The 13,953-nt window shown below is 45.1% G+C and overlaps 1 protein-coding gene across 4 annotated transcripts in view; it reads left to right on the top strand.

Annotated features, from left to right (window-relative positions):
- Nucleotides 1-12,377, top strand: part of GALNT16 (polypeptide N-acetylgalactosaminyltransferase 16) — a 75,128-nt gene extending 62,751 nt beyond the window's left edge. For 2 of the 4 annotated variants that reach the window (XR_005257205.1, XR_005257204.1), the window contains exons 13-16: nt 2-143; nt 1,415-1,531; nt 8,626-8,857; nt 9,038-12,377. Coding sequence is in view for 2 of the 4 variants with exons in the window: in XM_038139135.1 (XP_037995063.1) it covers nt 2-143; nt 1,415-1,531; nt 8,626-8,763 (397 nt within the window). In the remaining 2 variants the exon portion in view is untranslated. Of the gene's footprint in view, nt 1; nt 144-1,414; nt 1,532-8,625 lie in introns of all 4 variants that reach the window. The other 2 variants (XM_038139135.1, XM_038139134.1) reach the window with 2 other exon arrangements.
- Nucleotides 12,378-13,953: the final 1,576 nt, after the last annotated feature.

Below are 13,953 nucleotides of genomic sequence, written 5' to 3'. Positions count from 1 at the left end.
GGATTCCTGAAAAAGAGTTGATTCCAGGAATAATTAGACAAGGAGGAAACTGTCTGGAGTCTCAGGCACAGGATACCACAGGGAATGTGTTGGCTGGCATGGGAAGCTGTAAAGGGACGGTGAACAATCCACCTGTCACTCAGGTAAGGCAAGCTTCAGTTTGGTGCTTTGCTCCTGCTCCTACCCTTTTAATTACCTGAGTGAAGAGGCATCTCTGGCCTTGGTGGGTCAATATGAAGGTGAAGGAAGGAAGAATTTGACCCTGTAATGATTTTAGTAGTAAGCAGAAAAAGAAGCCCATCTCTCAGAGCTCTGTTGGCTCAACAGACTCAGCAGTCAGGCATAGAATGTGAAGGTTTTCATCTCTCAGGGACAACAGATGATGATGCTCAAGGAGTGACAGACTCATTAGGAATAATTTTGGGATTGTGCATGGCTAGTACCCTGGCACGTGGGTATGAGATTTTTGGGGGGATTAGAAACATTCCTTGCTCTGCCAGCTCAGTTGTAGCTGCAGATGACTTGAATTGTGCTGTATTGCAGATGTGTTCCAGTATAAAGCACAAATAGAGTTTAAATAGCTGACCCCAGTGGCAGTAATGTGGTGCAGTTCTCCTAACTGCAATGGAGCTGTGATACAGGCTGAAGATCTGCACTCAGACTCTCTGTTGGTGACTGAAAGCAGCAGGGAAGCAGATTGAGAAAGTTAAGAGTCACAGTAGGGTATTTTGTGCCAGAAAATACATAGTCACCTCTGTTAACTGTTGGAAACTAGTTTGCAGCCAGCATTCAGAGTGCCATTTAACCTGACTCATTGCTCTGTGTCATTACCATTTGAAATCTCTGAAACTTACTGCATTTTGTATTTCTTCCTTGGGGAAAATATAGTAGTAACATTTAATTTGATCAGGTATCCACTTAGTCAGAGGAAGGAAAAAATTAATCAGCTTGTCCCTTATGCATGCTGGTGAGATATGGATATGTTTGCATGGGTTTTGCTTTGCTTGACAATCTGTAGGTCCCAAATACCTGTTAGAGAACATGTCTGGTGTGTAAAATATGCAGAAGCAGTTGCACATCATGTATGTCAGGGCTCGGGATCCTCCTTGCTTTGTAGGCCTGAATCTGTAAAGCTGCAGAGCAGAGAATTGCATGAGATCCAGGGTTAATCAGACACCTCAGGTAGTGAGGGGAGCCAGCTGCAGGCTTTGAAATGGTGATGACGCACCAAACCTGAGCATAAACTTCTGATCAGGTGACATCTGCTGTGGTAGTCTTCCCAGGGAACCTTTTGTAGGAAGAGAACAAAAGATGGAGGTTTTTTAAATATCTGATAGAAAAAGCTCTCTCTCCCTCATGTAATCACTGTTGGGATCCTAATGGCACCTTTCTTTTTCTTTTTCTTTTTCCAAAGGAGTGGATATTCAGTGACCCTTTAATTAGACAGCAGGACAAGTGTCTTTCCATTGCCTCCTTCTCTACTGGCTCTCAAATCACACTGGAAGCTTGCAATCAAAAAGACAGCAGACAGGTGGGTAACTGCACCTCTTTCTAATGCCTTCATTGCCACATGCCAGTGTACCTGCATCAGTGCAGCCAGCAGGGGCAAACCCCGCACTACCACAGCACATTAAAGGCCTTCCCATCTTCTGCATCTCCTTCTCTGGTGTGTTTTGTAAGCTTGGATGTATGAGAGAGTGTGTGACCAAGCAGGAGGTGCAGTATGTGGGTGTCTGCTCTGCCTGGGCCCTTGGCAGCATGGTCGGCTCCAGCTCAGCAGCACCCCAGCTTTGCTTCTTGGATGAGTTCATGTGCAGCCACATTGGTGCATGGATGGAGCATAGCACCAAAGAGAGGTAGGTGAGGCAACTGCTTTGATATACCTGAGGGAAGGGTAGTGTTTATTGTATCATTTGTTTATTTAATTTTAAGTGAAATAACTATGTTCTTCTTTGTGCTGTCTTTGGACATGTGAGCAGGCCTTTAAAACTGAGTGCATGCAACTCATTTAAGAGATACTGACTGACATAAAGCACTGTATGTTCCACCTGAACTGCTCTCTAGAGGAAAAATACACAGCAGCAATGTTCCCAACAAAATGCAGCTCTTTGACTTATGCTGTTTCCAAGATGTGCATCCCTGATCTGTCAGGACAAATCAATCCTTTTGCCCTACAACACCAGGTAAGGGATGGCCTCTGCGATGGCTGGGGTGCCCTCAACAGAGATGTGATGTGCCTTTTTATTAGAACTGGGCAAAGCACAAAAGGGAACAACACAGCACCGGCAGACAGCAGATTGGACTTGTTTCATTCCTAGTTCCTATGCTTCCCTCTACACTAAGAAAGAACTAATTTTCTGTCATCTAAGGCTGTGCTGACTCTGTGCTTTCTGACATGTCTGTTGTTTTGATAGCCCAAAGGTAGAAGACGGCTCAGCTTTGACCAGTCCTCAGCAGCATTTTCTTTTCTCAGTACTTTTTGATACTATATGAATCCTTGAAATTATTTTTCCTGAAAGAAAGCACTGAAATCCAGTCCTGCTCATTTATGGAAAACCTGTGTAGACTTTCCTCTGGAGGGTTGGTTAATGCAGAAATACCTTGAAGAGTTGTCACCATGAATACACTGGGAAAACTCTGAGTTTGGATTAATCTGCAGGGGTATCCCAGGTGGGCTGTGCTTGCCTGCTCCTTTTTCTTGTTGGCAATCAGTCATCCCATTGCTGTGTAATTAGGTCACTTAGTTTCTCCTTATGTGCCTCGCAGTATTTTCCTCCCTGGCAGCAGAGAGGACTTCAGCAGCTGCCAAAATCAGCTGTCTTTCCCTGCTTCCTCTGTCATGGAAGGACAAGGGTCCCTCAAGGAGGGTGGAGTCCAGGCTGCATCAGAAGCCAGAAGAGAGATTAATCCACAGTAACACAAGCAGGCTTATTCTGCTGCTGGAATAGGATTTATTGAGTCTTGATGTGTTGATTATATACAGGCTCATTATAAAGACATACACACACTTAAGAGTGTGAGCTGTTGTTTTCCATTACCTTATGCAAGCAGACTGCACTTACACCAAGGACTCGACCTAGCAGATGATTTAACCAACTGACTCTAAGCAAGGATTTTGTTTAAGCATTTCAAATAATTAGAGACTGATTTGAATTGCAGCTGCTGTTCTAAACTGCCTTGCAGCTGAATGGATAAGGTGGGGTGAAGTGGGAGAAATGCATTTGAATTTTTAATGTAATTTGGGTTTAAATGCTCTTAAACATTGGGGTCGTTTTTGTAGTCCCAAACTCCCATTTCAGATTTCTGCTTATAAAGCCAGTTCTACTTGCAATGCTCAAGTTTGTTGTGTTCCTAGGGAATGTTGTTATGGTTCTTTCCTTCCATAAACACAACAGTAATTGTTGTTAACACTGACATTAGATTTTAATTAGCTAGAAGGCAGTCATCTTGTAACTATTCCATTCTCTCTCCCCCTGATATTTGAGAGGTTGATTTCCAAGAAAGAGCAAAGCTGGAAGGAACAAATTCCCTCAGTCGTCCTACAGCTTGCCTTGTCTCCCCATGGATACTCACAGCCCAAAGTGCAAGTGCTGGGGGAGAGCAGTGCTTCCAAACTGTGCATGAGTGCACCCACTTCTCAGCTCAAGTGGGCTTCTCAGAAAGTCAGAGGAGCTGAATGGAGGGTGGAGGGAAGGCAGCTGGAAATGACAAGTGAGAGCCCTGAGTATGTGACGTGGTCTGAGTGAAGGAGGGTGAGCGTGGGCAACTTGCATCACACACATCACACACATCACACGTATCCTAAGTAATGGAAGTCCAGCTTTGAACATCTTTCCTGCCACTGTCATCAGAGATCTGTGGTGAAAGACGTTTGGATTTTTCTGGATGTAGATTTAATGTCTGTGTCTGGGTCATGAAAATGCAACATTTCTGACAAAAGATGGTAGATGTGGTAGCTTTGGTTTTTAGTGTCCGGGGAGTAGATTGGTTAGATCATTATGACAGCACCACACAACTCCTAAAGTTGGTTTCTGCTTTCAAACATACTGAAGCTGTGCCCATGCTACACAGCTGTTCTGCATTAAGCATGTCCCAAGGACAGATAATTTTTTGTTAATTTTCGGTGCTAAAACTAATCCATCTGACATGTAGGTAATATTGTAGCAGAGGCTTTAGGGTATTGTGATTTGTGTTTGGAGTATTACCTCAAAATAAGTCTAGAATCTTGCAAGCAGGAGGATATGAGACAATAGTCACACGTCAGATGATTTTTGGTGCTGTCAGACTCCCTTGGGTTGAAAGAAACCAGAAATGAAATCTGTTTGGCAACATGATCCTGTTGATCATTCAACAGCAACAGCTGGCACTGCCAGCAGAAGACCAGCCAAAAGCTATTCTGCATAATCAGAACTGGATTTCAAAGCAGATGGATGTTATCCATAATGTTATTTGGAGAATAGAGTTTTTAGTTGAATGCACAATAAATTATTGCCTTCAGCTTTGTTTTTTGGCTCTGACTGACAGTAGGAGTGGTGTTTTAATTTGTGTTATAGTGAGGACAAATAGAAGGCAAAGTGAGAGTCAGACCCTAAAACAAGAGAATGAAAATGAGAAACATTGACACAATATTTCCCAACAGAACAAGAAATGCTGAGAAATCTAATTAAACAGCTATATTTCACTAAAATGTTCTGAAGGAATGTGACCTCAGCCTGAAAATGAGGACACTGAGTGTTCTTGAGAGACAAACACTATTTGAACTTCTGTGTCCCTTTGTATGCCATTGGGAAATTTTTCCCACTTTACTTCTCAGTGAATATTACCTGAAGATGAATGCAACTTTATATAGAGCATCCGAAAAGAAAAGCAGAGAAAGCCTGTCTATTTTGAAAGCACCTGACTCAACACCTTCATGACAATAAGTAGGTAAAACAACACTTGGCAATATGCCATACCTTGAAAGTAGTTTTCAGGAGATAAGTGTTTCTCTTAGTTGTGACTTAGTTTTACAAATTTAAGTGCTCAAAGGAAGACAGTACTTGCTGGATGCTAATGTGAGCTTTTCCATTTTCTGTCTCTGCTCATATATTTAAAAGTTAGTGTTCAAGACCAGCTTCAGGCTGGCGATGGCTCTGCAAATACACTCAATTACAACTTACAACATCCTTGGCTACTCCAGTTATCAGCTCTCCATACATTTCTATTTGAAGTGTCTCAGTTCTCATGAACAAAATTTGCCTTTCTCAGCTGTGCCTCCTGAACTTGGCCAATTCCATTGTTTCGCAGTTAGGATTTTGAGAGAAACCCTGCACTGCCTGGATTACTGGGGGTTAAAAGAAAACTTTTGATTACCCTGAAAAGTTAGACTAGTGTAAACAATTTCAGCTCTTGTATATATTGAAGAAGACTGCCTATTTCTGACTTTTTTCTTAGTTATTGCATGTGGAATGCTTCTATCCAGCCGCCTAAAACTCATTTGAAATTATAGATAAAAAAAAGGGAGAGAGAGATATGCAAAAAACTGGGAGAAATTTTGAGTTGACATTGGGAACAGGATCAAGACACAATATTTCAAAGAAAAAATGGATTCTTTCTTTTTCTTACTCCATCTTCACTCCAAACCTACTCTGACCAGTAAACTGTACTGTCTCTATCTGTACAAAATTTCTCAGATTGTGCAATCTTCCAAAAGCTTTCTTTCCACGTACAGTCCAGTCATAATGTCTGGGTGTAGGAGAAGAGAGAACTCCCTGTAACGTGTATGCAGGAGGAGTCTACTTTGTTTATTTTTTTTGCTAAAGATGGTCATTACTGCTATCATTTAAAACTTACCAGTCCAGGCTTCCCTTGTGGTCTGTGGAGAAAACTGGGCCCTCCCAGAAGGGGCTTGTACCTTGGATCCCTCCATAACTGTGTCACCAGGCAACTAGTTTAGGCTAAATGGCTCCTTTCTGAGGTGGCTGTCAGTGGGAGATGAGTGTCCTAGCTCCTGTTCCCGTCCATTCCTACCGCCTGCCCTCCTCAGAGCTCTGAGATATGATGTGTCCCTGCAGGGCAGGGTGTTGGGCTGTCTTTGGTAGTGCTGTGGTCTGCAGTCAGGCCTGGTGAAAGGTTCAGGTGAGGTCATGGGATTTGCTCTGGTGTCTCATGAAGGGCAGAAAAGCAGAGTGTCTGATCAGAATAGGTAAAATTTGTCATTCTGAAAATAGCCCAAGCATTTGAGATGAGGAGCCCTACTTTGGCTTTTACTGTTAGTATGCTTTATAACAGCTTCATACATGGCACCTCCCTGCAGCCCACATGAGCCTCACCTTCAACTCTCACCTTCTCTCCTCCTTCCCCTCCCCATCCCACCCCACTTTACTTGGAACAAAAGGATTTGGGGTGACTTGACATGCTGGGCTTTCCAGCGGTGTGACTCACGCAGAAGCTGATTGATTTTGTTAGCAGCAGTAGATGTGCTCTGGGGAGTGTTTGCTGGTGTCCTGCTGAGCCTGTTGCTGCAGACTCTCCCTCCCATCACAGCAGGTACCTGCTCAGCGTGGACGGGTGCCACAGTAGCAGGTCTCTCATCTGAAGGAGTAACATGAGCAAGCCTCCAGTGGTGCCAAGGAGAAGAAAAAAAACAGTGTCTCTTGGTAATTGGCCTTGTCCTCCATCTCAAATCTCAGCATATTCTTTTCCAGCAGGGTCTTTGGTGAGCTGTGGGGTGTGTGGAAGAGGCAGCTGGCAGCTTCCTCTCACACATGCACAGTGGAACATGGAGGGTGACAATTCACAAATACAGAGAGGTGGTGGAACGTGGAGGGCAAGGAAGTAGGTGTGCTTTGGAGAAGGTCAAAAGGCTCTTCACTGGGGTGTCTGTGGCACTGGAGACGCTGGTGGGGAAGCTGTTGTGCAGCAATGGCACCAGCCAGGCACAGAGTGCAGCTTGCCAGGGGAAGAGACCCCCTCCTTTGCACTCCATCATTACAGCTGCTGCTTCATGATATTAACTCTTCCTCAGCTCTTTGTAGGGAGGCTTCTGCCAGATGGGAGCCAGATGGCTCTGGGACCTGTGTAGGCAGCGAGCTGCAGCAGCTGGTGGGGGCATTGTAGTGCAAAGACTGCACTGTATCTTCCTGTCCATCATCACTGCATTCCTCTGCCCCCTTCTCCGTTAAAATCAGCTTCTTCTTGCTGCACAAAGAGCTCTCCTTTAGCGTTGTCCTGTCAGACAGGACTAGCAATACTGCAAATTGATGCTGCCTCTGGTATTTATACTTGATGAAATACATGATACAGGAGCAGCAGATTACTCTGGGCTTTGCAACTGCCCTGCCCTCCAAGACACATAACAGCTGCCAGCAATATGGGAACATAACTGAATATCTTAAACCACACAGCATGTGGCAGTCCTTTTGCTATGCTACCCAAAATTTAAAATGTTTGTAGGTTTTGACATTGTCCAGATGTTGCAGGAAATTCTAAAATTCCCTTTGAATATCTTTTCTGCAATGTTCTTGAGGTCCATCAGTATTGTCAAACTTTCTTTTTCTTCATCAATCTCATGAGTTAGCCAAAACATCATCATAATATTCCTAAGCTCTTTACTGACTGAGCGCCCAGACCACAATTCTAACTGGGTCATCTGTGTGACTGAAAAGAATAAAGGGAAAATCCCTGGAGCCTGGACCCCTCAATCTTCTCAACCTGTTGAGCTCAGCTGTGCCCCACTGGAGATGAATGACACTGCCTCATCTGGGAGATCCCAAATCCACAGACTCGTTTCTACTTTTCTCTTCATTATCAGCCACAGTGTTCCTGGGTTTGGGTTTTTGTTTTTTTTCCAGCAGGGATGGAAGGTACAGCTCTTTCCCAGCAGAATTTTAAATTCAAGGTTAGGACATATTTTTGTTTCCTGGTAAGTAGCACAACCAAAGTGGAACTTGAGGAAAGGGTTGTGTATGTGACCTTTTGAATTTGATGAAAGAAGAGATGAGGGAACAATGGATAAGAGAGGGATCCAGTCAAACGTTAGGAAGTGTGATTCTTGCTTTATATGGACAGCTTGCTTTCAATGTTGTGAGACATGTCAGTGCTTTGCTTTCCATGGATTGGAAAGCAACCATTGGAGGGTTTCAAGTTTTGGCGGGTATCTGGGTGCCCAGGACAGAGAATGGCCCAGAAACTGTGACTATAATGTGCTTTTAAAAGGCCATTACTTGCTGATGTTTGTGTTGATAGCATCGCGCAATCATAGAATACTCTGGGTTGGAAGAGACCCATCTGGATCACTGAGTCCAATTCCTGGACCTTCACACGACACCCCAAGAGTCACGTCATGTGCCTGGGAGCTTTGCCAGGTGCATCCTGAATTCAGCCAAGGCTTGGTACTGTGACCACTGCTGTTGTTTACTTTCTAGATGCTTCTGAGTATCCAGCCCTGTAACTCAGCTAAACCCTAACCCTACCTAACTGCATGTATTGTTAGTACCGGAACCCAGTGATTTAGAGATGCTGCCCCGTGCTCAGATTTTCATTTTCCCCAGCTGTTGGAATTTACTTGAGATTGCCCTCAACTTGAAGTCACAGTTCTGTAGGGGAAAGGAAGTAACATCCTGTTTTTTCTGTGTCTTCTCACAGAAGTGGAAGATGAAAGGCAGTTTTGTTCAACACTTTGTCAGCGGTCTCTGCCTGGAAAACCAGACTGGAAGAGTGGTGACCAACCCCTGTCAAGCAGGTGTACCTGGCCAACAGTGGGAGCTGCTACAAGCAACATGATGGTAGCACAGAGATCTCCTTGTTTCTTTGTGCATGAGACTTTGGGAGCAGAGGGGGATCCGGAAGGGAGGAATGGTTTTGTATGTCTGACCCTAAATGTTTTCATTGTGCTCATCAGTAAGCCACCATTTCAGCTGAGCACTTGATGGTTTTGAGCTTTGCAGAGAAGAAGCTGGGGGTGAGAGGAATCAGGATGGTTGTCAAAATCTTCCCATCTATTGTCGTAAGTTCTCCTTTGTAGCTGATGCCTGTGCACAGCTGCGCCTAGAGATGGAGGAGGACCCAGCCCAATACTTGTGGCTCTCCCCATCCTTTCCTTTCTCTGCATCCAGAGTCCACAACCTTCAGTCCAGCAGCTTAGGCTATGCTTGTACAAACACTGGTAGCTCTTTGGCTTCCCTGGCTTTTTGCTCTAACATCGTGCATCATTTATGCATATGTCTCTCAGTGAGGACTGGCCAGAAGCATCATCATGATCAGTGGAGAGGCTGGGAAGGAGCTAGCAGATCCTGGGGGCAGGTTTGTCACCTCTTTTTGGTGGGTCCATTCCTTCCTCTGCCCACAGAAGCTGCCCTCAGCCAAATGTGCTGAGGTTGGGCAGTGCTGACAAGAGGAATTGGAAAGGGACAATCTGTTTTACCAGCCTAACCAGGGATTCTTTCAGGGACTATTCCCTGTTGAAGTCTTCCTTCCAGCTTTTTTTATATGTGGAAGGCCAGCCCTGCCTCCAAGAGTGGCCCAATCCTGCAGGTTCAGGGTACCGTGTTCTGGTGGAGCCAGTCAGAGACAGTGCCAACACTTGGAGATGTTAGGGAAGCTGGGACTTCTGTTCTCTGGCTGCTCTTCCTGGTGCTACCAGCCACTGCCCACTGCAGCCCACACCAAAGGTGGTGCACAGAGCTGCGTGGGCAGCACACACAGACAGAGGTGCTGCACATGGCTCAGGCTGTGGCAGGAGCCCACCCAGATCCTCACTGTGAGAGACAGAAGGGGACAGCCCCTAGGTCACAGCAGACTTCTTGCTGCTGGCTGGGCAGGGCCACAGTTCTCATGCTTGTCTCTTCAGCTCTGCATAGCCCCTGTGAACAGAGCCTGGCATGACAAACCACCCACTTCCTTGTCTAGTTGCTTTTCCTTCTCTCTTTGAGAAAGATGAGGGTTGGGGCTGCTCTACTTTTGACACCACTCTCTCTTCCTGATGAGTACCTTGGGGAGAGGTTAGCTGGTGAAGCTGAGACTGCCCCCTGCACAAATGCTGCCAACAGCATAGGCAGCCCTGAGAGAGGCTCCTTTGTGTTCTAGAAATACCAAAGACACTGGTGGTCTCTAGCTAGCATCCCAATCCTGCTCCGAGTTACCAGTCAGCTCTAGCCACATGTGGGTATTCAAACCTGCCAAGGGATGCTTACCTATACAAATAAAGTCCCCACAACTTTACCTTCTCCTAACTAGATCTGTTAAATTTGCCTCTTGAGATAGATTTTGTAAACCAACCCTCCTTTCCAAGAACCTGACAGGGGAACCAGATGGTGGGACCATCTTCATTAGGCAATTGCTTGCCTGGGTCCTTTCTGATCCCTGTAGAAGAAACAGGTTGTTCATTTGGATTCTGAACAGCTGTTTGCTTTTGATCATGTTTGTATCTGTTTTTAATTCTTTCTCTTAGCTTGGTATTAGCCTAAACATTTGACAAAAGAACAGATAATGTTCTTCATACATTGCATGTGCTTAGTGTGAAAACTGGACAATGTTTTTTGTTCTTGGTCTAAAAAAATTAAATCCATCATGTGCCAGGAGCTCTTATACTGTTTCCCCCTTCACTTTGATATCAGATCCCCATCTCAGCACTGATTAGCCAGAAGAATGACCTGCCTGCACTGTGGAAACTCACAAGAGAGTTCCTTTTGATCCTTACAGAATGGTGCAGCTGCTCTTCTCTGTGGAAAGGAGGGCACTGACTCTGCAGTGATTTCTCTTTCCCTGTATTGAGGTGCTTTGGGCCGGAGCCATTGAGGTCAGGAGAGGGCAGAGAAGGAAGGAAAATAGCCTAGGAATGGAATGAGAGTGGGCCAGAAGACCCATTGAGGGCAGAGATGCCATCCTATTAGCTACTGCATTTTTAAACAAGAATATACAGGAGAGGGTCCTTTCAGAATAGCATCATTATGCAGTAGGAGACAGGAACAGTCAAGTTCTTACCTACTTGGCTTGAAAAATATTGATGCAAAGACAGATGAAGGGCCATTGAGCAGGTACTGTTTATAAGCTCCATATACAATGAAGTGTGAAAGGATTACATGTTTTCATCAAAACACAGCCTAAGTGGACCATCTGACCTCCCCCCATTTCACTCTCCAGCAGCTTAAGTGTTGCAGCTAACAGCATGTTCACTCCTCTACCAGGTTCTGCCTCCTTGCTCCCTGCTCCCACTGTGTGTGTGCAGCTTTCTTGCAGTTCCTCCTTCATAACCACTCTGGGACCAGGACCCAGCTCCTCTACAAACAATGCTCCTGGCTGCTGCAGACCACAGAAGCTCTGCTTATTTACAGTCTCCAAGCTCTGGGCCAGCCCTAATTCAAAGGGCTCTTGTCAGCACGGTGACTGCTGCCCTTCACTGTGTGTTTGGCCCCCGTGCTGGAGGCTGCTGACTGCTCCTGGGGCAGACATGCCTGGACTAGCTGTGTTGATTTGTGCCTCTCTTCCTACTGCTCTCCTGGCAGAGTGTGAACCTGCATCCTTTTGGGCTGTAAGCTGGGGCTGCTGAAGATGGAGCACTCCTTCTTCAGATGCTGTGGCCTGGGGGAGGACAAAGGTGGGCAAAGGGCAAAGGTGGACATATGCTAGATGTCAATAACTCAAATTGCTTGTGGAACTTGGAGTTTCATTTTTTAATTCTACCTGGTTTTGGACATGTTCACCTGAGGTCACCTCCCAACTGCTCACTCTTCTGTCAGCTAAAGCATTCCTTTAGCTCAACACAGACCTCCCCACACATCATCTTTTGGAAGCTGCTGGTTTCCAATGTATTTTAGCAGTTGCTGAAAAGGAAGTACGTTACAAAAGGCTGCTGTCAAGTGTGGGCAAACTGAACTTCTTGGAATAAACGAAGTCCTGTTCAAAACTCATTACTAGCACACTCTACATTTCCCTTGCACTGAAGGGAAGGAAGAACAATGTTATCTCTACTTTTTTTCCCCAAGGTCCATCCAGTGCTGTGTTTTGTAACAGGTGTCTGTTAGGATTTCTTCAAGCAAACTGACTATTTGTAACAGTCAGACGAAGCAGCTGTTCGCCCTTGTTTTCCTGTTTATTTTAAACAACCCCCTAGACTGTCAAGACAGAGAATTTGCATTGGTAATACCCTAAAAGAAAGCTGTTACTGTATCAGAGCATCCAATGTAATTTCCTGTGCTGTGAACCAATGGGAGTTTATTTAAGAGGAGCTGAATCTACTGTTGTACAGAAATCGGATTCAAAAAGGTTTATTTTTCCCACTCACTTGTAAGTTGCACTTTGCCAGATGTAATTTATGTGGAACCCAGATTAGTTTTCCTTTTTCTTCAAAAAAAGCATGTGCCAGAATATGTTTAATGCCTGGAATAAAATCCATTTTGAAATAAGTGTTTCGGCCTGTTCTTATTCCCCTTTGCTTCCTCTGCTGGAAGAGTGTCCTTTCTTGCCTGGTCCCTCCTCTGTCTCTCACTGGGTTTCTTCCCAGATGCAGATGCTCCAGTTCTCTGCATGGGTTTGTGGGCTGCCTCGGGAGGGATGCTGCTGGAGCAGGTGGAGATGCTTCTAGGATACAGGGGTGTGCCAGTTGAGAAGGACTGGATTAGTCCTTCTCAGCTGGGTAGGGAGACAGGTATCCTTCCTGGCCATTGATGGGCTGACTTACATGCTGAAAGAAATAGCTGGGGTTCTAGGGAATTAATTCTTCCTGTTACTCCCTCCTTGATATTTTCCTTAAGCTAGCAGCCTGCCTATTTTTTATGTAAGCCTCCCAAAGACCTTTCTTCTGCTTCTGACTTGAGGGCAAGGAGGCATCACCACCCACAGATGTCTCCTAGCATGTGCATTGCTGAGCTTCAAATATTGTGGCTCCCCAAGGAGGCTGGTAAGCTTTTCTAACCTCATATTATAAAAAAAAAAAAAAGGGCAAAAAGAAAAAGAGAGATAGAAGAAAAAACAAGAGAGAGGGGGGTAAAAAAAAAAAAAAAGAGAGAGAGGAAAAAAAAGTCTAGCCAGCCAATTTGGAGACTTTGAGTTTAAAATCAGGGCTTAACTGCCTGCCAGTTCACCTGGCAGAGGCTTTTTCAAACTAGAATCAGCTGGGCCTGACTGTACAGAAAGCAGCTGTGCCAGAGCATCTGTCCAAGGAAGGAGGGTGAAGGTATGCTGGAAATCAGCTGGTGTGGGGGGAACCACTGCTTATCCCTGCTGCCTGATGTTTGAGTGCTGTAGGAACTCCATAAAAAGGAGAAGAGTTGGGGCTTTCTCCTAGTGCTGCTCCTGTAGCAGCAGATATTTGGGCTGTGTCCCTGGAGCCCTGCCATGCAGCTCCTGAGTGATGACCACCAAAGTGCCCTAGAAACCAGCAGGTTCCCAGGCTGTAATCATGGCTGGGAAGAATTCTTTAGTCCTGCCTAGGAAAATGATAGGGTTGTGAACTTCTGAAGAGCCAGACTGGGGGGCTTGGGGGGGAAGGAGAAATGGATGAGGGGTGGGTTACCCTCTGGGGAGGATAGGGTCAGACATGCAGTGGTCTGACACATACATAAGGTACAGAAGAATTTAGAGTAGAAACAGGTGCCTCAAAAGAGACTAGAACATCATGTGGGAAGAATTATAGGGAAGTAATTTCTCTGCTGGAGGCTGAAAACCTAGAAACACCATGCCTACAGCTGGGTCAAATACAGTAGATGCTTTATCTAAAAAGGAAAATCAAGTGTTGTTTGGATTTGTTGCTTTTTTGTTGGGTTTTTTAAAATACTCAAATACTGCATTTGAGAACTCACAAAGCAGATTTGTTTTCTTTGAAATAGAGGTAATCTCAGGCTACATTCAGTAAAAAATCTAGATGCTAAAGCACCATCTTTTTCTGCAGTTTGTTAACAGGCATTTGCTTGATACAGACACCTTATGGGAATGTCTCTTAAGACCCTCTGCTGTTGGGCTGCAGGGTGTGTGGAA

This window comes from Motacilla alba, chromosome 5 (genome assembly GCF_015832195.1).
Source record: "Motacilla alba alba isolate MOTALB_02 chromosome 5, Motacilla_alba_V1.0_pri, whole genome shotgun sequence".
Classification (NCBI taxonomy): domain Eukaryota; kingdom Metazoa; phylum Chordata; class Aves; order Passeriformes; family Motacillidae; genus Motacilla; species Motacilla alba.
Note: the sequence above shows the minus strand (reverse complement) of the source record. Positions and strands in the feature narration are given on the sequence as shown.